Here is a 25781-nt window from a genome sequence, read left to right on the forward strand (position 1 = left end):
AGAAGATTCCACTGAGCTCCAAATAGCAGGCTGATTCAAACCATAACATGAAACATGGAAATACCATTTTACTCTGTTTTATGAGGACCAAGTTGAGTTTCATTTCAGTGAGTCACAAATTACTTAACATGCTAAAATGAAACTTAACAGCGCTCATAAAAGTGTGAGTGAGTTGGGGGAAGAAACACAAACATTGTCTATTTTTCAGCAAGTCCCTATAAATCAGGAGTCCCATCATTAATGATTCCTCTTCTTGGCCTCCAGAAGCAAAGAAATCAAGTTAATATCCCTCTAATGTGCAACTTGCCTCAAAGCTGCTGACCGGTAAGGGGTGAGTCAAACAGCTGAACACGTCTGGGGCCAGATGTGTTTGGCTTCATCAACTTATGTACACTTGCAGCCAATATACTCTAACTGCAGTCACGTTTCCTTGGGACCCTAGCTCATGTATGGATCCCTTGTTTGATGAACAGCAAAACACCTTCAGGGCCTGTAAGCTTCTTCAGTGAAGGGAGGGTATCTGATAATCTGTGTTCCCCAAAGAGCTATCTTGAAGGACAGACAGTCTCTGATTGCATTTCACAAAGAATTAAAGAAGACTGGGTGGGTCACTGGCTCTTAGGGACTTAAGTGATTCTGGAACCTGGAGCCCATTTCAATGGACCATTTTCAATGTCCAGAATTTATTTATCTCTTATTTTGTGTACAGTGGTTTTCTACTAGGCAAGTAGAATTACTGATGGGATTTTGGAGATTTATAAGAGACTCTGACTTCAGAATCCCATTGTGTAAAGAAGGGGTCACAAGCATGCAGGAAGCTCTCAGTTGAGTTCAGTTCAGTTATTCAGCCGTGTCCAACTCTTTGCAACCCCATGGACTGCAACATGTCAGGCTTCCCCGTCCATCACCAGCTCCCGGAGCTTGCTCAAACTCATGTCCATTGAGTCAGTGATGCCATCCAAATATCTCATCTTCTGTCGTCCCCTTCTCCTCCTGCCTTCAATCTTGCCCAGCATCAGGGTCTTTTCCAATGGGTCAGTTCTTCTCATCAGGTGGCCACAGTATTGGAGTTTCAGCTTCAGCATCAGTCCTTCCAATGAATATTCAGGACTGATTTCCTTTAGGATGGACTGGTTGGATCTCCTTGCAGGAAGCTTTACTGGGTATTTATGTATGGGTAGGTGTTTCAATATGCCCACCTGGTTGCTGCTTTTCACCCTTCAGCTGACACCCTGAAGTGTGTGATTACTGGTGCCGGACCTTTATCCAAAGCGGTGCTTACACCTCTGATGTCATACCCTGCATCCCTTTCACCTGATTAACCTCCCATAGCAACTTTCGGAATAAGCCTGTAGACTAAGCCACATGGTCACCCCTCTTCCATCCCAGGACTCCATTAACCCAATGGTGAAGACAGCATAGCACACACCATGGTGGTGAAGAAAAGCAGAGGCCATCCTTTGACAAGAAGGCAGAAGTGGATGGAAGTTTTACTGAAGGAACAGAGGCCAAAGCTGGAACGGATGGAGAGTCACACCGAAAAGAAAGCAAGAAGCTTGAGGAAGTCTAGGACTTGGGAATGGAGGGTGGAAGTGAGGAGCTGGCTGAAAACAGTGAGTCACGGTTGGTGACCATGCCTGGCCTGGGACTTGGAGCTTGACAAGCTGTTAGGGAATTATCTTCAAGCTTTTTCCCAAAGTCATGTGATAAGCTGTTCAAGGGCAGCTGGAGCAGGGAAGGGACCTCAGTGCTCCAGCGCAGTGCCCACCCTCTGGGACTAAGGGCAGAGTCCAGCTTCCCTCCTGCCTGGCCCGAATGGAAGCCTGCCACCCTGCATCCAAAGTGGTCCGTCACTTGGCCATCTGTGCCTCATTCTTAAATACAAGTGGTCAGCCAGGGATCATCAGCTCCCTGAAGAAAACCAGCAGCAGGAATGAGAAAAGACCAAGAAAAACAAACAGGAAAACTGACCCTGGCAAGAAAATTGAGATAATTACAGAATTCTGTATGCAAAAAATGATCAACCAAGCATGCAGGCAAAATAATTTTGGGACATGGAAGAACTCAGAAGTTTTATTTTCCATGCATCCTTCTGAAGAAATGAGGTGCAGTTTAGCAGGATGAGGGTGAGGGCCAGAAGGAGGAAGACGAGCCCAGCAAGACTTGGTGGAGTGACCTGGGAGCCCGGGAGAGGCCAGGAGGGGTCAGCATCGCTGGCTGAAGGCAGCAATTAAATTTAAAGTAAGAAGTCAGTGATGTCCCTCTAACAGCAGAGAGAGAGGGGCAGTGGTTGGAAGATAGCCATTAAGCTGAAGAAAGGAAGTGCTTCTCCTCTCAGCCAGGAACATGAACACAGACGAGGACCACTGAAATCTGTGTGAGGAAGTCCCAGTTCAAACATGAGAAGGTGAAACGGCATGGTTGAGGGAATGCACTGTGCTGTCCGGCTGGTGGTGCAGAAGAGAAGGCAGAGGACTTGGTTTGAAAACCGAAGCCTCCTGTTCCCCCAGCTTGATGAGAGGTCGGCACTGGTATGCTTTTATTGAACATGCGTTCTGTGCTCCCTACCACGCAGGCCAGTGTGTTTGGGGTGAGGACAAGAACACAGGTTTATAAGACAACCTCTTTCCTGGGCTTATGGTCCATCTGTGGGAAGGTAAGACTGACTCATGAAACCCTAACGACCACAGGTGAGGGTATGATCAAGAGCTGGTGAGAGACTGGGTTTAGAAAGAGCAGAAAGAACATTCCATGTGCTGGGCGGTGCGCTGGGCGGTATGCTGGGCGTCCAGTGCTCGGCAGGACCAAGAGGGTCCCAGTCCCCACACACGGTGCAGACGAGGAACATGTATACTTACAGACCTGGTCATCCCCTCAGTCTGGCCCATGTGAGGAGGGAAACGGGGTCATGGAAAGTAAGCTGTGGGCGGCATGGCAGGGCCCTGTGAAGAGATAGAGCCAGCCAGTGGAGACTTGGGGTGGGGCCAGTGCTCCTCGCAGGACGCAGGGGGTAGGCCGGGCCTTCCAGAAACAGGGGTGGGTAGGGGGAGGCGCCAGGGCCCAGGCTGTGCAAGGCCTGGCCGACGGCAGTGGGGCTCCGGGTTTCTTCTGATGGTGGAGCTCGTGGGAGCAGGTGGGAGGCGGTGGGCCACGGTGTACGCCAGGAGGAGGAGGGAGAGCAGCCAAGGGGTTTGGACGAGATCAAGGAGATGCAGGCATGCTCTCCAGGCAGTGGGGTCCATGGCCACGACCCGCTCATCTTCCCCAGTGGGGGTTAGTCCTGGAGCAGAAGAGAGAAAACCCATGTGATCGGCCCTTTGCTGAGTAATCAGGCCTCACCTGGGTAGTGGCCATGAGTACAGACAAGAAACAGACACTGGAGGGGTCGCAGGGGACCAAGCCATGAGCCAGCACCTGAGTGAGTGTATCAAGAAGAGGACTGGAAGCGGCCTGGAGGGCTCGGGTCAGGGCTGGGAAGGCAGCCGTGTCTGTGAGTTCCAGGAGAGCGGGCAGAGGTGTCCTGAACTGAGAAGTCCGGGGCCGGCAGCTACAGAGGAGGAGCCGGTGTCTCAGGGTGGCCACACTGAGGTCAGTGTCCTGGCCGGAGAGTCAGGGGAAGTACAGATTTTCAGCAGACCAGCCCACCGTGAGCCTGGGTGGCGGGCAAGTATGAGGTTTAAGAGCCGTCTGCACGTGAGTGATGGTTGCAGCTTAAGGAGAAGGTGACATTACCAAGGAAAATCAGGAGCAGAAGGGGCACAAGAGCTACCCACTTCTGCAGAGTCCAGGGCAAGAGAGGAGGGGGCAGAGCCATCCACGGGGCCCGGGAGAAGCACACAAGAGTCTGCCCCCTACTCGGCCTCTGTCTTAGCATCTTTATTCCTGGTCTGGCACAGAACAGGCACGGGACCATGCTTTGGGTGAATGAATCAAAGCACAGCACAGATGGGGAATCGGATGCTAAAGAGTGACTGGCCAAAGATGAGGATGGAGACATGGTCAGTGGATGTGGTGACCAGGAGGTTATCTGTGGCTGGTGATCGTCCATCGACAGGGGCAGGATGCCGGGGAAAGCATTCAGGTTTTCCAGCACTGAAGTGGGTATTCCTCACTTCTGTGCTGTTCATGGTCCATCCTTCCCCATCCTCCAGAACACAGTGCTGAGTACTAATGCTCTCCTAGGCTTTTTGCATGTTCTGTAGGAACTGTCTTTACTGAAAGAACTTGTGCCTTTCCCGCCAGGTCCCAGCCATCCTGAACCTTTGGTTAAGTACACCCTGGACAGTGTCCTCCCCTTGGTGTCACACACACCCTGGCTCATCAGCAGAACAGGGCTCTGACCAACAGATGCTGACTAGCAACTGTTTGAAAGCTCAGAAACGGGTAGCAGGTTTTCCTAGTGTATGTGGAAAAGTGATCCCTGGGATAACTGGGAAGATGCAAGAGTGAATTGTTTGGAGTTTCCTTTGGTTTTGTCATCTTGTCCACTGGAACACCAAACCTCATAAACAGTCATTAAATCTCCTGTGACAGTCAGCATCTGGGCGGGGGGCGGGGGGAGCGGAGAATCCAGCCTCTTCCAAGTATATAGTGTGTTTCTTGAACTACGCTGTAGCAGAGGGAGGAAATACCACTGTTGGCAGATCTCCAAGTCTGGCTGTTGCCCCTTGGTTTTCAGATTCACTGCTGTTCAGAGACATGCATGCCCTGCCTTTAAATGCAGTTGTCATCTAAAATAATACCAGGCAGAGAGCACAGCACGCAAAACTGTCCCAGCCCCTGGGTGCCCCGAAGAATTAACTTGCAGGGTGACCCTGCCTGCATCCCTCTGTGTACCTGACCTGAGACTCCCACGGGGACAGACCACGACCTGCTGCAGGTGGGGCTGCTTGACATTACAGGCGAGCCCGCCTGCACATGGGCCTCTGCACTTGGCTCGTGTGCAGAGAGGGAAGATGTAGTCCTGCATGCCTTCTCCTTCCCCTCTGCCTTTTCTGGAGAGGTGGGAGTCTGTGGCAGAAAAGGGAGAGATGACAATTACCTGTTGAGTCCTACTCTGCTCAGATTGGAGGAGGGGGAGCTTGTCCCACAGCCCCATAGAAGGAAGGTGGCCCAGGAGCAGGCTCCATCCATCCCAACAGGGCCCACCTCTCATCTGGGCCTGAGAGGTGAGCTTGGGTTTCTCCAACCAGAACAGAGGTAATTTTTGCAGCAACCCTCAGAGACTGAGGTTAATACTCTCATTTTTAGAATGGGAAAACTGAGGCTCGTATCCAAATGTGTAACTCTCCTCAGTTCACGCATTAGCATTAGCACAGCATTTTCAGAAGAAAAGCTGACTGCCCACCTGCCAGGTAGCCTTGCCCTAATCCAGAAGCCAGCTGGCTACAATCTGAAGTCATGTCTGAGGACACTTCTGTTCTGAGAGGTGAAGTTTTATCAAAAGAAGCTAGTTTTTAAGATTAAAGCAGAATGCTGGGTAAGGAAAGAAGAGAAAATAATGGAGAACCTTCCCCCTGTATCCACCCTTTGACAGTTTAACACGGAAGATGCTGTGAGTCCTACAAACAAGGATGCTGAAGGTTCCAGATCTGGGTCTCTGCTTCCTGGGTGGAGACCTGTGAGTCAGAAGTTCTGAACAGCCATAAACCAGCATCCAGGTGATCTGTGAGGCCCTCACCGAAGCGTTTTGGGATTTATAACCAGATGTTCTGTCATGATGGAGTTTCCCATAGGTTCTTTACTTGACCTGAGCACCACTGTAAGTGCGCCCCATTTCCAAGAGCAGAGGGAGGCCCCCACATCTGTCGAGGGATCCTCAGCCCAGAACTGCTTTGGCTCAGGGGCACAGCTCCAGTGGGAGCTCCAGACACAGGACCTTTCCCAACAGGAAGGGACACTTCTTCAGGACACAGGGCTGGGGTCTCTCAGCAGTGGCTGTCTCCAAGAATGTCCCTCTCTGAGCTCCAAACCTAGCCCAGTGGTCTTCCACGAGGCCCTTGGCCTGCAGCCTCACCTGGGAATTCAGCAGCAACACAAATCCTTGGGCAATGGGTGACCTACCCAGGACTCCAGGTGACTGCAGTGTGCTGAAGTTTGGTGAGCTTGTGTTCCTGGGCCCAGGAGGTCATCTCTCTGTTCTGGACATTGACCACAGCTGGTCAGACCAGGAGGCGTTGTTCCTTTAGCAGGTGCTGAGTGAGGACTGTGTGGAAGGGCATACCATCTTGGTAGACTAATTTTAGCCCTCAAGAGTCATCACCCCAATGAAAATATAAGCAGGGGGCTTATGTTTTGGAAAGGATGGTACAGTACCTCCTGAGAGAAACAGATGCTGACAGTGGGCCCCTGGACTTACCTGTGAATAACCTGGACTCTCAGAAAAGAGGCGAGGGCTGGCTCCTTGTAGTCCAAGCATACCCAAGTGTTACAAAGCTGCAAGGCGCCCAGCAGTCCTGTGGACAGTCTCATCCCACCAGGCCCCCAACTGATGGTGACCTAATCCCTGAATAAACAGAAATCAATTCCAAACATTGCATATTCTTAAACATTGGATCCCATGAGGTCTAAGTCAGTGTCAGTTGGGGCCTGCTACTGAGCAAGCGTGCACACATTCTTTATGTTATGTTTTAGGAGCAATGGTGAGTATCACAGTGGTTCTCACCGTGGGCCCCCTACCTGCCTCTGCTTGTCCGGAGCAGCGGCAGTGTCTCCTGTCAGGGGAGGGGTCCCCCGAGGACACCTGGTGCTGCTCTGTCTATGCAGGGGCTTTGCGAGCATTCATTTGCACTGCTGCCCTTCCTTATTCTCACTTTCTTTTGCCCCCAAGATCCTTCTTTCAGGGGACTCTTGGGAGGGAAAGCGGTTTGATCATCTGGGAAAGTAGTGCCTTTCTTCCCAGTGACTCTCTTGTCCTGCTCCTCCCAGAAGCTCCTCCCATGCCTGTCAGTCTGGTATCCAGGTGAATTCTTAGTCTGGCAGATTTGAAATGCAGACTTCGCCTCCTAGCCGTGTCTTACCAGGAAACTTCATAGACAGAGGAGCCTGAGGGACTGAGCACATATTCACACACACATGTGCACACATGCGCTCACACAGCCACATACACATGATCTCAGCCAGACAACAAGTAGCCTTTTGAAATTCTGGCATGGATTCTCCCCCAACATCTCCTTTTCCCAAAGATAGTGTTTCTGGCGTTCTTTTAGCTTCCCTATTCTGAGCATTTCAAAATTCTCACAAACCCAGCATGCTCTGGGGAGAGGACTGACCTTGTCCAGAAGGTCTTACAGTGGCCTCAGTCCCAGGCTGGGGACATCAGGGTTCCCCAGCCAGCCTGGGGCCAGGAGGCAGGAGGTGAAGGACTGCTCCTGGCCCTGCCAGACACTCACTGTGTGGCCCCTAGGTTTGCCAGGTGCCTTCGCTGGGCTGGGGAAAGCTGTCCAGATCAGGAGGGCTATTAGCTTAGAGTATCCAGAAAACTTTTATCCGGACACCCTGACTGAGATATCAGTGGTACCTGCTCAAATCAGAGATCCACTATTGCTGAGCCACAGTGTGATTAAGAGAGTATTAGAAAACCAGTGTGAGAGGAGTCTAGAGCTGAGAGTACCTGGAGACGGGGAAGCCTCATTTGTGCTCCGTGTAGCATGCCACGGTGCCAGGGTTCTCTGAGTGTGGTCCTGGCCAGCAGCCACAGCAGCACTCGGGAACTTCACAGAAATAGAGATACTCAGGTCCATTCAGCCCTGCTGGATCAGAAACTCCGGGAGTGGATCCTGCATCTGTGTTTTCACGGCCCTCCTGGTGAGGTAGATGCACCTTGACATTTAAGAATCACTGCCCTTATGAAACAGAGGGTTCTGGTTCAGTGGGTGAGCTGCAGGGCCAAACCTTCGCCTCCAGGAGATTTGCGGTGCAGCTGTCTCTACTCCGTGCCCTGCCCCCGTGGGAGCGGGGACACAGAGGGAAGAAGGAGTGCAGTCACCTGGGCCTGGCTTGTCTGGATTAGAACCCTTCATGGCCTGATGCAGGGTACAGGGCAGTGGAGACTCAGTTCTTGTTCTGGAATTCTTTACTCCAGGGCAGAAGGGTGGAGAGACATTTTAGCAATGTAACTAGCAAGTAATTAAACTACCAGTGTTTACCGTAACATAAACTCAGGTGTGTTATTTTGCAGACCATAAAAGTCTCATGAATTTTTTTTTTTTTTTAAGGAGAAACAGGAATTCACAACCTTTTCCCACTTTTTATGAACTGACTGTGCTTCCCTGGGGCCAGCCAGGGTCAGGGTGACCCTCCTCTGCCCTCAGACAGGCCTCCTTGAAAAAGTTTGAGCAGCAGGGTATCTTCTTGGGCTAAATCCCCCTGACTGAGGACTAGAGGGTTCAAGCCCAGCTGGCCCGAGTGGGCTCTGGGCTTCCCGACCCCAGCAGAAAAGTCACTGTGGCGTCTGCCGTTGTCTTCTGAGACTGTTGGCTGTTCCAGCCGAGATAGAATCACGGACTCACGCAGCTCCAAGGAGATCATGGGTCTTGTGAAACTGTGGCCATGCCGGGAGGTGTGGGAACTGGTTTCCCTTCTCCCCACGGTCCCACCTTGGGCGGCTCCAAGGGCCTGGCCCGGGCCCCAGTGTGAGTTCCAGGCCCCTGGGCCTTTACAGATCCCTCCTCCCTAACAGACACTAACGCAGGTATTTGATGACTATGTGGTGTAAGGGCAAACGTAATACAAGCTGGATTGTATTCTTTTTCTCTCCTGGTTTTAAAATATTTGCTTGGGCCTCTGGAGGTGTGAGCCCTCCCGCGCCAGCCTGCTGGGTCTCATGGAGAGTCAGCCCTGCAGGGTGTGCCTCTGAGTGCTGCACTCAGAATAACCCAGCACTCTGCTTGTTTAGAAAATCGGCTGTGATGGCATCATCGGGTCTGCGGCCAAGGAAGACCGGTGTGGGGTCTGCAGTGGGGACGGCAAGACCTGCCGCGTGGTCAAGGGCGACTTCAGCCACGCTCGGGGCACAGGTGAGCTCAGGCCTCGGGAAAGGTGACCCCGGCCACTGAGAGCAGACAGGTGAGCACGGGCCCCGAGGTGTTGCTGCAGCAACCGGACAGCCTGCAAGTGCAGTGCATTTTATTGCCCCAAAGCCAATCTTAGTGGGTCCTCTCTTGCCCAGAGTCAATGATCACTTGCCTTCCTTGCATCTTACATGTAAGGACTAGTTAATAATAGTTAGGGGGGCTTCCCAGGTGGCACAGTAGTAACGAATCTTCCTACCATTGCAAGAGATGCAAGAGACGCAGGTTCATTTCCTGGGTTGGGAAGATTCCCCTGGAGAAGGAAATGGCAATCCACTCCAGGATTCTTGCCTGGAGAATCCCCATGGACAGAGGAGCTTAGGAGCTTGGCGGGCTACAGTCCACGGAGTTGCAAAGAACTGGACACAACTGAGTGACTGAGCATGCCCCCACAGTAGTATTTAGGGCACCCTGCACTTTAGTCTTAGGATTTCTGAAAGTCAGAGAAAAACATTATAGCCAGAATGACATGTTTTGGTTCTTGACGTGAATAGCCTGCCCCAGTGCTGTGGGTTGGCTCCCGAGGTCCTTCCTCATGCAGTGGCTTCCTGTCCCACCAGCCTCCCCCCACCCCCGCCCCCCTCAGCACGTGCCAGCTCGTCTGTCTGTCCTGCATACAAAGGTGACGACAAAGACACTTGTCCACATCGTTTTTACCCACATAAAATGATGAGGTTCTTTTCTGACTCTGAATTTTCTGTCAATAAAAGGATAGCATTTACACACATCCCTAAACATGCCTGAAGCCCCATGCTCTGGGACGTCCGTGATGCGGCTGCTGGCTGGGGCTGCAGAGCCCCTGTGACTCCCGTGTCCCAGATGTAGCCCGGCCCCCGGCCCGGGCCTGGAGAAGTCGCAGGGTTCAGGTGGTCAGCGGCACAGTCTCCGCTGGAACCGTCTTCACAGCCTGTGTGTAGGGGCTGCCTTGCCCAGAGGTGGGAGAGTTTCTGATCGCCTGCCTGGTGGCTGCCATCTTACAATGTCCAGAGAAGTAGCTGACACCCACTCAGCGAGAGGAGCACGAGGCGGGCAAGTCACCCGGAGGGCAAGTGAGTGTCCCTTCCCCTGACACCGCCAAGGATTACAGCACCAGGATAACTTGCTGAGTCTGAGCTGAGAAGCTTCTAATTCCCAGAGCTGCTTTGGATGGAGGCGTTTCAGGCGCGTTCCCCTGGAACGGGGGCAGGATCACAGTTGTTCCCCGTCCCACAGAGCGTGCAGAGAGGAGAATCCGTGCACGGCCCCCTTTCTCTATTGGGACAGGAGCCCTGGTCTGGAGCAAAGGCTGTTTCTAGACACCTCACAGAAAGGGCTCCTACTATACAGACACTCTGCAGAATCCTGACTGCCAAACCAGAGCCACACACAGGTGAGAATTACACTTCCGGCTCAGTAAGGACTGGTTTCTGGACTTTGAAGATGGGTGCCCAGGCTGTGGAACAGGCCTCTGGAGGGAACCTCTGCCTCCTGCCCGGCTCTGATGAAAGCCAAAGAAGCTGCCGCTGGCACAAGTCGGTGTGGGGGAGGCGCCCCCCAAAGCGGCACCATCCATTGCAGTCTCCATAGGCCACCGACGTCCATTCAGATTTTCAATATAATTAGTTTAAATGAAACCAACATAAAACTTCAGTCCTCAGTCCCGTGAGCCACATTTCAGTGCCCTGTTGCCACGTGTGATAGGGGCTCCGACATTGACTGTCACAGACGGAAGTGCTCCTTCCTTGCAGAAAGTTCAGTCGGACAGCAGTGCTCTGCACCTTTGGGGACATCTGCTCTCTGTTTCGTCTGATGCCACTGTTCCTGTTTGGACTCCAGCTCCAGTTTGCCATGAGACTGACCTTGCTGCCTGCTTCACCTGAGCAGCAAGGCAGACCTCAGCCGCTGGCAAGTGTTTGTTACTGACTTTTTTTTTTTAAAGTCAGCGTTGGAACCCTTTATGTTTATACACTGAATGTTGTGCTGAGCTCCAGTAAGCTGAACTGTGCGATTGCTCCGTTCTTGGAAGGCAGTCGAGCATAGCCGTGCCCACTTCTGCCCCCAGGCAGTTCTCAGAGCCCTAAGGAAGGTTCCACCATAGTCCTTTATAAACGACCACTGTGCACCACAGAGCTGCCAACCTCAAGAGCGCTTAGATCAAGACAGAAGCACTGTCTTTCCCCACAGGCTCTAACGCACTTGTTGGCCTTTGGTCCTGGCTCGAGCACATCCATTCCTCCTATGACGGCAGCATCCTTCTCTGCTCCCCGCATTCTCCACCCCAGCCTGTGCCTGGCCCCCTGCACACACAGAGGGCAGGTGGACTGGAAGCCTCTGGAGGAGAGCGGTCCCCACCCTGACATGTGACTTAGTGCTCCTTCACTGGAGTCTTAGCAGACCTTCAGAGAAAGATAAGCTCAGTTAGCTTCATCCACCTCTAAAAGTTCTGTCCTGAATGCTTGCCAGATGTTACACCTTTGTTTTGAAGTCTAAAACTGTCTTTAACAAGTCCTAGGGACTGGGGTCTGTGAGCATCAGCTCATGTCAGTGTAGATTCTGTTTATTAGAGATGTGTGTAGAATGCTCGCTCACACATGGATGAGTCGCTAATTCAAGTTTCATCAGACACAAACCTCTAATCCAGTTCTGACATTCTGGAATGCACGTTCAAGAGATAATGCACACAGCCACCTGTGAGCCCACTCACCCTATGAACGCTTGTGCAGCACTGCTGCATTTTAAGCTTGAGTTGCAAAAATAAAACTGTCACTGAGTTGGTCACAGTCAAGGGAGGGGCCCCTCGGGCAAACAGCTTGAGCCCACATGTGAGGTGGAGGGGGCTCCACTCGGCTCTAGGGGTACCATGGGGCCCTAAGTCCTGGTGGGGCTCCTCGCCCAGCCCTGCAGACAGATGAGGGTGGCCCCCACACCCTAAAGGATAAGTAGGAATTAAATGACAGTGGAGGTCTGGGAAGAACATTTCAGGCTGCAGGAAAAACCCAGCTTAGACATGGCATAAAGCCCTCAGGTTGTGTAACATCTAGGTGACTCCAAGAGCAGCTGGATGAAAGCAGAATCATGTCAGTTTAGATACGAAGGTAACTTTCATGTCTGCCCAACTCTAAAGACAGGAGAGAGGAGGAATGCCTTATCACCCTGAGGGTGAATATCAAAGAAAATACCATACCCAAAAGATAAAGCGGAATCAAATGCAGGATTTTTGCCCAATTATATGAAGTCCTGACCCTTGCCTGAACTCTTCTGGGTCCTTAACCCACATACTTGAGCTAAGGACCCCGAACAGACCTACACAGGGAGGGTGTCCACACCCCCAGGACACCCCCCTCGGGTGTCCTGGAGAGGTCCCAGTGCAGTATCCTGAGCTGAGTGTTTGATTGCTCTCTGACCCCTTGCCTTCCTACTTTGAACAGATGTGGTCTTGGGCCACTTGGCTCTAGGGGAATCCACTTGAATTGGCTATCATATTACTTTTCTGATGGATGGGCTTCAGAATGCACAAGCCTTGGATTGAGTTGAAACAGCTGAGCTTTTTTTAATTTAGAAACTTGAAAGTTCTTGATAGGATGCTTTCATTTTATTCATTAAATTGTCATTTTCACATTATTGCATGCTGCTCCTTGACACTTGAAAGGTGTCTGACATCCATGGACACCCAGTCCAGGACATCTCTGGACTCAAGTCCCCACCAAGAGCTGGCCATGATGCCCCATGGGCTCCGAATCCCTTTGCACTGTGTCCTTGAGGAGAACCTTCTCAAACTATCAGTTCTTAAAAAGGAGAGTGATGTGATCTATCCCTATTGAATGTGGATAGATCCACATGTCACACGTTGGTTCAGTAATTACCTTTAGAACCTGTACCTCATGCCAAGTTCTGAGCTCCAGTGTCTAGATGTGGGGCGTGGAGGTTCCATGGGGAATCTACCACTCTGTGATGGCGATACAGCCACTTCCCTGCACTGACTGAACTATAGTATCCGTTCCTTCAATATGCATGTAAACCAATTACCATGTCTTTCTTTTTCTCAGTCAGGAATAATCTTTGTACCAAAGTGTCCACATGTGTGATGGCAAAGGCCGTTCCCAGGTGTTTCTCATGTAAGATTCTGGCTATTCTGAGCAGAGCTAGTGGTGATATGCCTGGTGTGGGGCTCTTACCTCGCTTATGTGCCTGAATGTTTGCTAAGTAGAGTCAGTGGGAAGGAGTCATGTATGAAGCCGTGGATAAACACATATTGCTTATGTGTAATTGATGTGTAAGACTGATGACCTAAAGGAAAAGCTACAGAATAAAACCAATTCTAAGTCTATAAAAGATAAAGATTCATCAGATCAGGGGCCGTACAGAAACATATGTCAGTATGCCGGGGACACGTCTTCACTCTCCTCAGCCTCACCTGGCACTTTGGCAGAAAACGCTAAGATTTGCCAGAGAATGGAAGTTTCCGCATTACATGGCTGGGCTTTCCAAAAGGCAAAGGACACTTGACAAGACCCTCCTGGTCTTTGTGCTGGAGATAAAGGCCATGGCCTTGCTCAGCCCACCTGCACTGATCTCACATTCTGAGAACTGAGCCAGAATATTAGCCAGACTCCTGGGCTTCCCAAATCATTTTCAACTGGAACCAGAGAAACCATTAAGAATAAACATAAAGACAGTAATACTCTGACAACTTTTGTAAATAGCAAAAACTAAAAACTTACACAAATGCCTCCCCATGCATTTTTAAAGATTATTACCCCTCCCAAAAGAAAAAAAAAAAAAAAACCTTTGATTTTTTTTTTTTTCTTTCTGTACATGTTTGATACAGTCGTTTGAAAGTGTCCCAGTCAGTGTAGCCAGGGTATTACCTATGTTCCATCATGGCACCTTATCAACTCAATGGTTTTCTTCCAAAGAAAGTTAATGCTGCTGAAACCTGTAACAAGGGGAAAATATGATCTAAATAAACTACATGTAAAGTTCAGACAAAAGGTATTTTGCAGGGAAATGTGCTTATAGCCTTGTGATATTAATTATTCAGAAAATTTGAGGCAGGTTGAAGATCAACATCATTTTAAGGTCAACATCAGTTTGAAGTTCCTCCTGACTACTTGTCCTTATGGCAAAAATTACATGTTCTCCTAGAATAATGGCGACAGTATTAACTTTTACCCATGGCTTCCTCATGACACTAAATTGTGTCCCTCTAACTGGATTTCTCCTGCTTAATGGCAGAGACTAGAATGGAAAATTAAAGGTAGTCTTGTGTCTTCCCTAAAGTGTGACTCTATCCTGTGAATTCCTGGGGTAAACTGCCCCCCTCCATTTCACGCCATCCACAGAGTGATATCTGGCATCTGCAGAGGGGAGACATCTGGCATGAGGGATGGCAAGGTGCTTTGGGGCTTGGTGCTGGGTCTCTTTCCCTGGCTGGTCACTCTTCATGCCAACCTTGGGCTGGGCTTTGGGCTCTGTTGGGGACAGTGCATGAGAGATGGTGTCCTTGGTTTGTGGACAGAGGCCCTGCTTTTCACTTCAGGGATTTTCTCTTTCGTTATTTCATTACTCCATGTCATGAGCAGAGAAGCTCATCTTAGAAGGAAAGGTTAGCAGAGCCCAAGCACAGCAATGCCCTGCCCCATTATTCAGGGATTACCTTTATTCAGACACAACTGCGCTGTGTGTCTGCCCTGAGCTCTTCACTCCCCATCAGCCTCTGTCCACTAGGGTACTTGAGAAAGGAGAGGAAGCAGGTGCCTTTTCAGGGCTACTACATGTGCCAAATCTAAGCTTAGAAATAGGCCGATGAGCACGCATCCAGTGCAGATGCCCCTTGCTGTGGAATGTAGAAAGTTAACTGGTTTGGACCTTAGCAAATACGTCTGTTGCCTTTGGTTCTGCTGGTGATGCTAACACCAAGATTTGTTAGGCACACAATAGGAAAAGTCCAGGTAACAGCAGCAATTTTCAGAGATCTTGTTACCAGGTCAGTTCAATGATTTAAATGGGAATTTCTCCAAAAAAGGTTTTAATCACCGCCAACCCTGAACAATTTTGTGTTCATTTTTGATACTTCACTGTCTTCTATGCCTGGAATCCAATGAGTCTTCAAACTCCCCAAGAAGGAATACTTTTCTCTAAGAGAGATTTGTGATATAAAATCCATTGCTGTGATCCTCAAAGGTGTTTTTTGTTTTTTGTTTTTTCTGCATTCCTGAAGCAAAAATTGTTTTTAATCAAAAAACCTTGCCTCATGCTATGAGGCTCAGCGGTAAAGGATGCAGGAGACGTGGGTTCTATCCCTGCATTGGGAAGATCTCCTGGGGAAAGAAATGGCAACCCACTCCAGTATTCTTGCCTGGGAAATCTCATGGACAGAGGAGCCTGGTTGTCTACAGTCTATGGGGTTGCAAAGAGTCAGACTCAACTTAGCATCTATACAACAACAGCACACTGAAAGGACTGGAAAGTGGAGGGGTTGTGCCTGCAAGTTGGTGCTGCTGCCCTTAAGTGAGAGGTGGTTGGAGGGGATCAACTGGAGGACCATACTCCCACCTGGTTCAGGAAGTCATCCTGCCTGCCTGGGAATCAGGGAGGATCAGGGCACAAGAAGTAGACAACTCATACCAAGCTGTGTCAACATCTGTGAAATCTTCCTAAGCATAAAACATTTATTTGTAGGCATCCAAGACTGGATCTTTAGTAACAATGCCAAAATATTTGCTATCAAGACTCAAGGACTCCGCTAAACTTTCCATCTGGGATGGCTGGTTGAACACAGGTGTTTATCTCCTTGGCTTCTCATGATCACCTTAAAATGAATGAGCAGGAACTTATTAAAAGGTCTAGGGAGAGTAAGCTCATATCAAGTGGATGTTCATATGTTGTTTGAATGAGAATAAATAGATTTGGTCTAGATGTAGTAAATAAGCAAACAAGCAAAACACACACTGCCACAGTTACCTTGGAGGAAAAAGGGAACACGGCGGAGCAGGTCCTAATACTGATACACACCACTGTCACTCACATTTTAAGGGTCAAAATAAGTTACATGGTCACATAATTTTAAGAGGTCAAGGAAAGGCATTCCTACCATGATTCCAGAGAGAGACCTGACAATATTTGGTGGCCAGCCCCATGACACAGCACCTCTAGCAAACTTCTCTGCCTTCTGGTATTTTGGTTGCCAACACATGATATCATTCCCTGGCCCCTAACTGAAAGCCAGTCCTGATAAGCAGCAAACACCATCCATGTACAGTAGACTCCCTTATCCCTGGAGGGTATCTTTCAACACCCCCAGTGGACGACTGAAAGCATAAATGGTATGGGGCCCTATATATATTGGATTGGCCAAAAGGTTCCTTCAGGTTTCTACATAACGTCTTATGGAAAAACCCAAATGAATTTTTTGGTTATCCCAATACTATGCTTTTTCCCCTACAAATACACAACCTGAGATAGAGTCTAATATATAAATTAGGCACAGTAAGAGATTAGTAATAACTAATAGTAAAATAGAATGATTATTATCTTTAATGCGAACTATGTAAACGTGGTCTTTCTTTCTCAAAATATCTTACTGTACAAATTTAATGCCTTTTCCATCTTAATTAAGCACTTAGCATGCACTGTGGGCGTGAACTTTTGCAGTTTGAGATGTGACAGCAAATTTCTTTTTACCTTGTGCACAGTTTTATAAATGGAAGATTCATTCTTACCATAGATCTTAGCAACCTAAGCATATGATTTTTTTCCCCCCTTTCTTTGTTAAGTCTAGAACTTTCACCTTTTCACTTAAAGAAGAACTTCTCTTTGGCATGTGCAAATTGCCAGCATCACTAGTCTGGTGCCTTGGGGCCATTATAAAGTAAAATAAAGATCACTTGACAATTGTGAAACTGCAACAGTCAGTCTGATAAGAGATGGCTACTAAGTGACTAGTAGGCAGGTTATGGTTAACAAAGGGAAAATTCATGTTCTGAGCAGGACGGAGTGGGACTGTGTGAGATTTCATCACGTTAGTCAAATGGCATGCAATTTTAAACTTATTGTTATTTCTGGAATCTTCCATTTAATATTTTTAGACTACAATTAACTGCAGGTAGCTAAAACTACAGAAAGTTACACTGCAGATAAGGAGGTTACTGTATGTAGAGGCAACTCATCTGTGGCATCCTTCTCAGAAGAGTCTGCAACAAATGGGAGAGACCAAGATAACTGAAATGTGAAAAATAAGATAACTCAAATAATAGAAGTTCCAGATCTCTAATAACTATTCTTAGAAATGTTTGAGAAGTGATTTTACTCAAAAAACCAGTACAGAGTGCCATGAGAAGAAGCAATCAGAAAACAAAAAGGAGATCTCAATTATTAAAACTATGACTATCATATTAAAACCTTGGAATAAAAAGCACCATAGATAAAGAAATGACAAATGACAGAAAAAAATGAGTGCCAGTCTAGTTAAGAGTTTCAGTCCAAAATATATTAAATACACATTAATAGATATAAAATATATTTAATAGCTCTTGCTTATCAAATAAAAACAACAAGCCGGTAGGAGAATGGACACCACTTGTGAATACGGTACTTAAGAGAAAACACAAATGACCAATAAGTATATGCTAAGATGCAGAGCCACACTGATAATGAGAGAAATGCAAATTACGTCTATAATAACATACTTTTTCACATCTTAGACCAGCAAATATCAAGAGGATTGATAATATCAAATATCTTTTGGCTAACTTCTGTATTAGTTAAGCCATTATGGAGAGCAATTTAATGTACATTTAACATTTAAACTGCATGTATATTTTTTCAGTAGACAGATTTATTATTGACCTCTGTGTTGAATAGAATGCAGGTGAGTCAAGACATTCTAGGTTTGGTTATTTTTAGTTTTAGGCTAAAATTGTCAATATCTGATCACTTTTGATCTATAGAAAAAGTCAATATTTACACTTTCCCACAGTGGTAATGATGTCATCTTCACTCTAATGTGCAATTAGAAAACAAGCTTCTTTCTCTAAAGCTTACTTCTTGGAAACAGTCCTAGGACTTAGCACAAAGCAGTAACTTTTACTTAAGAAATACTCAATTTGCATGTATGTTGAACAGAAACTCAATTTGCATGTATGTTGAACAGTTGAACAGTTCAGCGGTTCAATGAAGACCTACAAGACCTTCTAGAAATAACACCCAAAAGAGATGTCCTTTTCATTATAGGGGACTGGAATGCAAAAGTAGGAAGTCAAGAAATACCTGGAGTAACAGGCAGATTTGGCCTTGGAGTACAGAATGAAGCAGAGCAAAGGCTAATAGAGTTTTGCCAAGAAAACACACGGGTCATAGCAAACACGCTCTTCCAACAACACAAGAGAAGACTCTACACATGGACATCACCAGATGGTCAATACCAAAATCAGATTGATTATATTCTTTGCAGCCAAAGATGGAGAAGCTCTATAGAGTCAACAAAAACAACACCAGGAGCTGACTGTGGCTCAGATCATGAACTCCTTATTGCCAAATTCAGACTTAAATTGAAGAAAGTAGGGAAAACCACTAGACCATTAGGTATGACCTAAATCAAATCCCTTATGATTATACAGTGGAAGTGAGAAATAGATTCAAGGGACTAGATCTGATAGACAGAGTGTCTGAAGAACTATGGATGGAGGTTTGTGACATTGTGCAGGAGGCCGTGATGAAGACCATCCCCGAGAAAAAGAAATGCAAAAACGCAAAATGGTTGTCTGAGGAGGACTTACAGATAGCTGAGAAAAGAGAAGTGAAAGGCAAAGGAGAAAAGGAAAGATATACCCATTTGAATGCAGAGTTCCAAAGAACAGCAAGGAGAGAGAAGAAAACCTTCCTCAGTGATCAGTGCAAAGAAGTAGAGGAAAACAATAGAATGGGAAAAACTAGAGATCTCTTCAAAAAATTAGAGATACCAAGGGAACTTTTCATGCAAAGATAGCCACAATAAAGGACAGAAATAGTATGGACCTAACAGAAGCAGAAGATATTAAGAAGAGGTGGCAAAAATACACAGAAGAACTATACAAAAGAGATCTTCATGACCAAGATAATCACGATGGCATGATCACTCACCTAGAGCCAGACATCCTGGAATGTGAAGTCAAGTAAGACTTGAGAGGCATCACTATGAACAAAGCTAGTGGAGGTGATGAAATTCCAGTTAAGCTATTTCATATCCTAAAAGATGATGCCGTGGAAGTGCTGCACTCAATATGCCAGCAAATTTGGAAAACTCAGCAGTGGCCACAGGACTGGAAAAAGTCAGTTTTCATTCCAGTCCCAAAGAAAGGCAATGTCAAAGAATGCTCAGACTACCGCACAATTGCACTCATCTCACATGCTAGCAAAGTCATGCTCAAAATTCTCCAAGCCAGGCTTCAGCAATACATGAACCGTGAACTTCCTGATGTTCAAGCTGATTTTAGAAAAGGCAGAGGAACCAGAGATCAAATTGCCAACATCCGCTGGATCATCGAAAAAGCAAGAGAGTTCCAGAAAAACATGTCTTTCTGCTTTATTGACTATGCCAAAGCCTTTGAGTGTGCATATCACAATAAACTGTGGACAATTCTGAAAGAGATGGGCATACCAGACCACCTGACCTGCCTCTTGAGAAACCTGTATGCAGGTCAGGAAGCAGCAGTTAGAACTGGACATGGAACAACAGACTGGTTCCAAATAGGAAAAGGAGTACGTCAAGGCTGTATATTGTCACCCTGCTTATTTAACTTCTATGCAGAGTACATCATGAGAAACGCTGGACTGGAAGAAGCACAAGCTGGAATCAAGATTGCTGGGAGAAATATCAATAACCTCAGATATGCAGATGACACCACCCTTATGGCAGAAAGTGAAGAGGAGCTAAAAAGCCTCTTAATGAAAGTGAAAGAGGAGAGTGAAAAAGTTGGCTTAAAACTGAACATTCAGAAAACTAAGATCATGACATCCAGTCCCAGCACTTCATGGCAAATAGATAGGGAAAAAGTGAAAGGGAAACAGTGAGAAACTATTTTGGGGGGCTCCAAAATCACTGCAGACAGTGACTGCAGCTGTGAAATCAAAAGACGCTTGCTCCTTCAGAGAAAAGTTATGGCCAACCTAGACAGCTTATTAAAAAGCAGAGACATCACTTTGCCAACAAACGTCCATCTACTCAAGCTATGGTTTTTCCAGTAGTCATGTATGGAAGTGAGAGTTGGACCATAAAGAAAGCTGAGCACCGAAGAATTGATGCCTTTGTTCTGTGGTGTTGGAGAAGACTGTGGTGTTGAGAGTCCCTTGGACTGCAAGGAGATCCAAACAGTCTATCCTAAAGGAAATCAGTCCTGAATATTCACTGGAAGGACTGATGATGAAGCTGAAACTCCAATACTTTGGCCACTTGATGCAAAGAACTGACTCATTTGAAAAGACCCTGATGCTGGGAAAGATTGAAGGCAGGAGGAGAAAGGGACGACAGAGGATGAGATGGTTGGATGGCATCACCGACTCAATAGACATGAATTTGAGTAAACTCCAGGAGTTGGTGATGGACAGGGAAGCCTGGCGTGCTGCGGTCCATGGGGTTGCAAAGAGTAGGATACGACTGAGTGACTGAGCTGAACTGAACTGCAGGTATGTTTGACCCAGCAATTCTCACAGCTGACGTGTGTGACATTGTATATATGCATAGATAGACATGCAAAGCTGTTCATTGCAATTTATGATTTTTTAGCACTTTTGCAGAGGTTTAATTCACATACCATAAAATTCATCCATTTAAGGTGTACAATTCAAAGGGCTTTAGTAAATATACAGCGCTCTTCAGCCATGACCACAGTCATCCCAGAAAGAAACCCCACACCCGTTAGCAGTCATTCCCCATCTCCCTCCTCCTACCCCAGCCCTAGGCAGCTACTTTTGTGTCTATTTGTCTGTTCTGGACATTTCCTATAAATGGCATCATACGATATGTGATCTTTGTGACTGGCCTTACTAATTTAGTATAGCATTTTCAAGTTTCTTCCATATTGTATCATCTATCAGTATTTCATACTTTTTTTGCTAAATCATACCCATTGTAAAAATGGATTTCATATTTTTTAAATGTGAATGTAAAAATACATCCGTTACTTGGTGGACATTTGAGTTTTTTCTGCTTTGTTGGTTATAATGAATAATGCTGATATAAACATTTGTGTATAAGTTTTTATATGGACATATTTTTCATTCTTCTTGGGTATATAATACATAGGAGTAGAATTGGTAGGTTTTATGGTAATTTTATTTTTCCTGTTTTGAGGAGCTATCAAACTCTTCTCCAGTATTCCTGTACAATTTTAGATTCCTACTAGCAGTAAGTGAGGGGTTCAAATTCTCCACATCCTCTCCAGCACTTGTTATTGTTTATCATTTTTATTATAGGCATCCTAGTCAGTATGAAGTGTATCACATTGTTGTTTTGATTTATATTTCTTTAATTACTAATGATGCTGAGACTCTTTTCATGTGCCTTTTGGCCTTTCATGCATCTTCTTTGGAAAAATTTCTATTAAACTCCTTTGCCCATTTTTAAATTGGATTATTTGCCACTTTATTATTGAGTTGTAAGGTTTCTTTATATACTCTGGACATAGTTCTTTTATCAAAATGATTTGCAAATATTTTCTCCCAGTGTATGGGTTTGCCGTTTCACTTTCTTGATGGTATCCTTTGAAGCACAAAGTTTAAAATTTTAATATGATCCATTTTCTTTTTTTCCTTCTGTTGCTTGTGAGTTGCCAAAACTCAGCCTCTGTTCACCGGTGCTGAATAGAAATGCAGACCCAGAGTTTTGGATGAAGTAGAAAAGAGTGGATTTTATTGCTTTGCCAGGCAAAGGGGGCCACAGTGGGCTACTGCCCTCAAGACTGTATGACCCACGCTGGAGGGGATGGTGAGAAGTTTTTCAGTGTTCAAGGAACAGGGCATGATCAGCTTGTGGACAATTCTTGGATTGGTTGCCATCAGGGTGAAGTTTCAAGCATCATCAGTTTTCTGGTCTCAACCAGTCTAGAGTCTATGTTCTTGTTGATAAGCAGTTTTCATCTGGAGGGGTGTGTTTCCCAGACAACTTAGGAATGTGTGTCAAGCCTTTATCAATGTCATTCAGGGAAGTGGGAGTTCGGTGATTCTGATATGCGGCAGAATTATAGTCGGAATTGTTACCAGTTCCCTAGCCCAACAGCCATTCTTCATTTTCGCATCTTCACATTTACCAGTCATTAACTCTTGAGTTAGCATTGTACTTCAAAAGACAAGAATACAGGCTCTTGTACAGTTTCACTTTTGCTATCTAAAAAACTAGTGCCTAATCCAAGGATACAAAGATTTCTTTCAGTGTTTTCTTCTAGGAATTTTATAGTTTTAGCTCTAAGATTTAGGTCTATGACTAGTTTTAGTTAGGTTTTTATTACAGTTTGAGGTAAAAGTCCCTCTGCATTCCTTTGTATGTAAATATACAGTCATCCCAACACTGTTGAAAATAATGTTCTTTCTCCATTGAATATTCTTGGCATTTTTGTTTTAAGAAATCAATAAGGGACTTATTTCTAGAGTCTCAATTGTATTTCATTAATAGAAATATCTGTCCTTATGCTAGTACCACGTTGTCCTGATTATAGGAGCTGACTAGAACTTTGAAAGCAAGAATTGTCAGTCCTCCAACTTTATTCTTTTTAAATATTGTTTCAGCTAGTCTGGATCCCTTGCATTTGGATATGAATTTGAGAATCACGTTATCATTTTGGGGGGGAAAAAAGCTGGAATTTTAGTAACCATTTTGTTTCATCTGTAAATCAATTTCTAGGTATTCCCACCATGGACATGTAGCATCATTCCATTTATTTATATTTTCTTTAATATCTTTCAACAAGGTTTCTGTAGTCTTTGGTGTAGATATCTTGTATATCTTTTATTAAATTTATTCCTGTGTTTGTTTTTAATATTAAGTCAAATGTTTTTCTTAATTTCATATGGAAATGTTTAACCCTAATGAATACAAATGCAGTTAATTTTTGTATATTGATCTCATATCTTGCAACCTTGCTGAACCTGTTCTATCAGAGTTTAATGGCTTCCCTAGTATTTTTCTACATATGAAGTCTTGACATCTTCAGATAGAGATAATTTTACTTCTTCCTTTCCAATTTGAATGCCCTTTGAAAATCTTTTTCTTGCCTAATTGACAGAGAGAGAACTTTTAGTACAGTGTTGAATAGAACTGGCAAGAGCATTTCCTGAACATCCTTCCTGATCTTAAAAGTAAACCATTAAATATTTTACCATTAAGTTTGATGTTAGCTGTGGGTTTTTTATAAATGTTCTTTATCAGGCTAAGGAAGTTTCCTTTTATTCCTAGTTTGTTAAATATTTTCATCATGGAACAGTATTAAGTTTGCCAAATGCTTTCTCTGTATCCATTGAAATGAAAAAGTGTTTTGTCCTTTTTCAGATAAATTACACTGGTTGATTTTTCTATGTTGAACCAACCTTGAATTCCTAGGATAAATTATCTTTGACCATGGCATATAATCTCTTTTTATTTTGTTGAAATAGGCTGCTAGTATTTCACTGAGGTGTCTTGTGTGCATATTCATATATGATATAGCATATTTTCTAAAAGTGACAATTTTGAAATAACCTTAATGTCCTAATGACAATTTTTAAATAACTTAAATCAGTAGGGAGTAGTTACATAAGCTACATTGCAATGTAAATGAAAAATAAGGAGAGCTGTACATACATGGATAGAAGACATAACCTGCTTTTCTTAAAAAAAAATGTGGTATAATACGATACTCATAATGCTTTTCCTAACACTTATATAAAATATAGACAAAACATATACTGTTTGATATTTTCATATTTGTATTTGTGTAGACATTGGTATAAGCAGTAAAATATCTGAATGACTATACATCAGACTGATAGTGGCAGTTCCCACGGGGATCAGAGTGGGATTTACCTGTTTTAAAATTTTTATAATGGGGAAATATACCTGTATATTTCTGTAAATTTAAAATACATAAATGTTTACAAACATAACAATTAACTCATTGATACATATAAACCCATGTCTTAACAAATTTTACTGTAAACTAAGGGAAACTTCTGTTAGCCCACAACGCAGTCCTATTATTACCACACAAACATAGATGCAGTTGGTACAATTAAAACTGTGTCAGCTAAAACTTGGTAATAAATTTAGAAAGAGAATTAGTATAGGATCAACACAGATATACTGCAATAGGAAAAGGAGGAAAGGGATAAGAACAAACGACCAGTTAAAGAAAACAAAAAACTCACCAGCAAAATATTACCGAGAAGCTGAAAATTATCATCAAACATTATTGCTATAAATTCCAAAAGCTGATTAAGTAATAGCCTCAATGAAAGAAGAACCCACTGGTAAGACACGAGAGCTCAAGGAGCAGCCAGTGAAGCAACAGAGGGAAATAAAAATGAGACTCAACTGAGGAAAAGGGCAGAGGAAGAGAATGAGTCCACTACAGAAAGCACGTCTGCGTGGGTTCAAAGGAAAGGGACACTGCTGAGAACACAGTGAGAAGCGTGGAGGACAGGACTGAGAAAAACGAGCAAAGCAAAATGGAAACAACGAATCAGAAGGGTAAGAAACTGAATGAGCATTATGGAAGAAAAAGGGGGTCAAACATAAATAATTTGGTATTCCTGAAGAAAGAACACTAACAAATTGATTATATATATATATAAATTATCGGTGGCAGAAGGCAATATATTTCCTTCTCCAAAGATCTTCACAACCCAGGAATCGAACCTGCATCTCCTGAATTTCAGGCAGACTCTACCACTGAGCCACCTGGGCCATCCTATGGACAAAGGAGCCAGGCGGGCTGTAGTCCACAGGATGACAAAAGAGTTGGACATGACTTAGCAACTTAACAAAAACGTATATATACATATATATATGTATGTATTTATATATAGTGTATTTTACTATATTACAATTCAGAAGCTATAATTTTCTTTGAGTCCATCTCAAAGAGAACAAACTTGAGGCAAGCAAGAATTTATTAGAAAAACTGAAAAAAGGACACATAGTGAACACTAAATTAATTTTTAGGACTAAAATAACTGCAGGAATTATATTAGAGTGCAAAAGATAAACGCTGTGAATTAACAGTGTAGAAATGATTCAGTAAATATTGAAGAGCAGTGTAAGAGAATGAAGGGCAGTGTATTATGTTGATTTCCTCATCTTTTAATATCCAGAGATTAAACTAGTTTATAGCTGATAAGTCATGTATTAGAAGTGTAAATATAATTAAAGGTTCACAGGAAAACATCAGAACAAAAAGAGGTAACGGTGAACTAAAATGGATGGATGAGGCAAAAACAGACCTAAGATACTGACCCACACACCATGTTAGCCGTGAGAAGCGTGACTGCCATTAAACTGCTCGAAGATCTTTATGGTGTCTGGGAGAGAAACAGTATGATGATCTCAGTAGATGCAAAAAAGCACTGGATTAACTTCAATACCTCTTCATAACACAACTCTTAACAAACTAGGGAAAAAGAGGACTTCCCTAACCTGATGATGATACCTATCACATTCTCACTGCTGACATCATTTTCAGTGGGAAAATTCCCTTCCTCCAACTTCACGAATAAGACAAGGATGTC

The 25781-nt window shown here is 45.1% G+C and overlaps 1 protein-coding gene across 1 annotated transcript in view; it reads left to right on the forward strand.

Moving 5' to 3' along the window:
- Positions 1–25781, forward strand: part of ADAMTS17 (ADAM metallopeptidase with thrombospondin type 1 motif 17) — a 390285-nt gene that overhangs the window by 277564 nt on the left and 86940 nt on the right. Inside the window, exon 15 of the mRNA XM_068991384.1 lies at positions 8897–9017. Within this exon, the coding sequence (XP_068847485.1) occupies positions 8897–9017 (121 nt within the window). The remainder of the gene's footprint in view (positions 1–8896; positions 9018–25781) is intronic.

Source organism: Capricornis sumatraensis, chromosome 19 (assembly GCF_032405125.1).
Source record: "Capricornis sumatraensis isolate serow.1 chromosome 19, serow.2, whole genome shotgun sequence".
NCBI classification, from domain to species: Eukaryota; Metazoa; Chordata; class Mammalia; order Artiodactyla; family Bovidae; genus Capricornis; species Capricornis sumatraensis.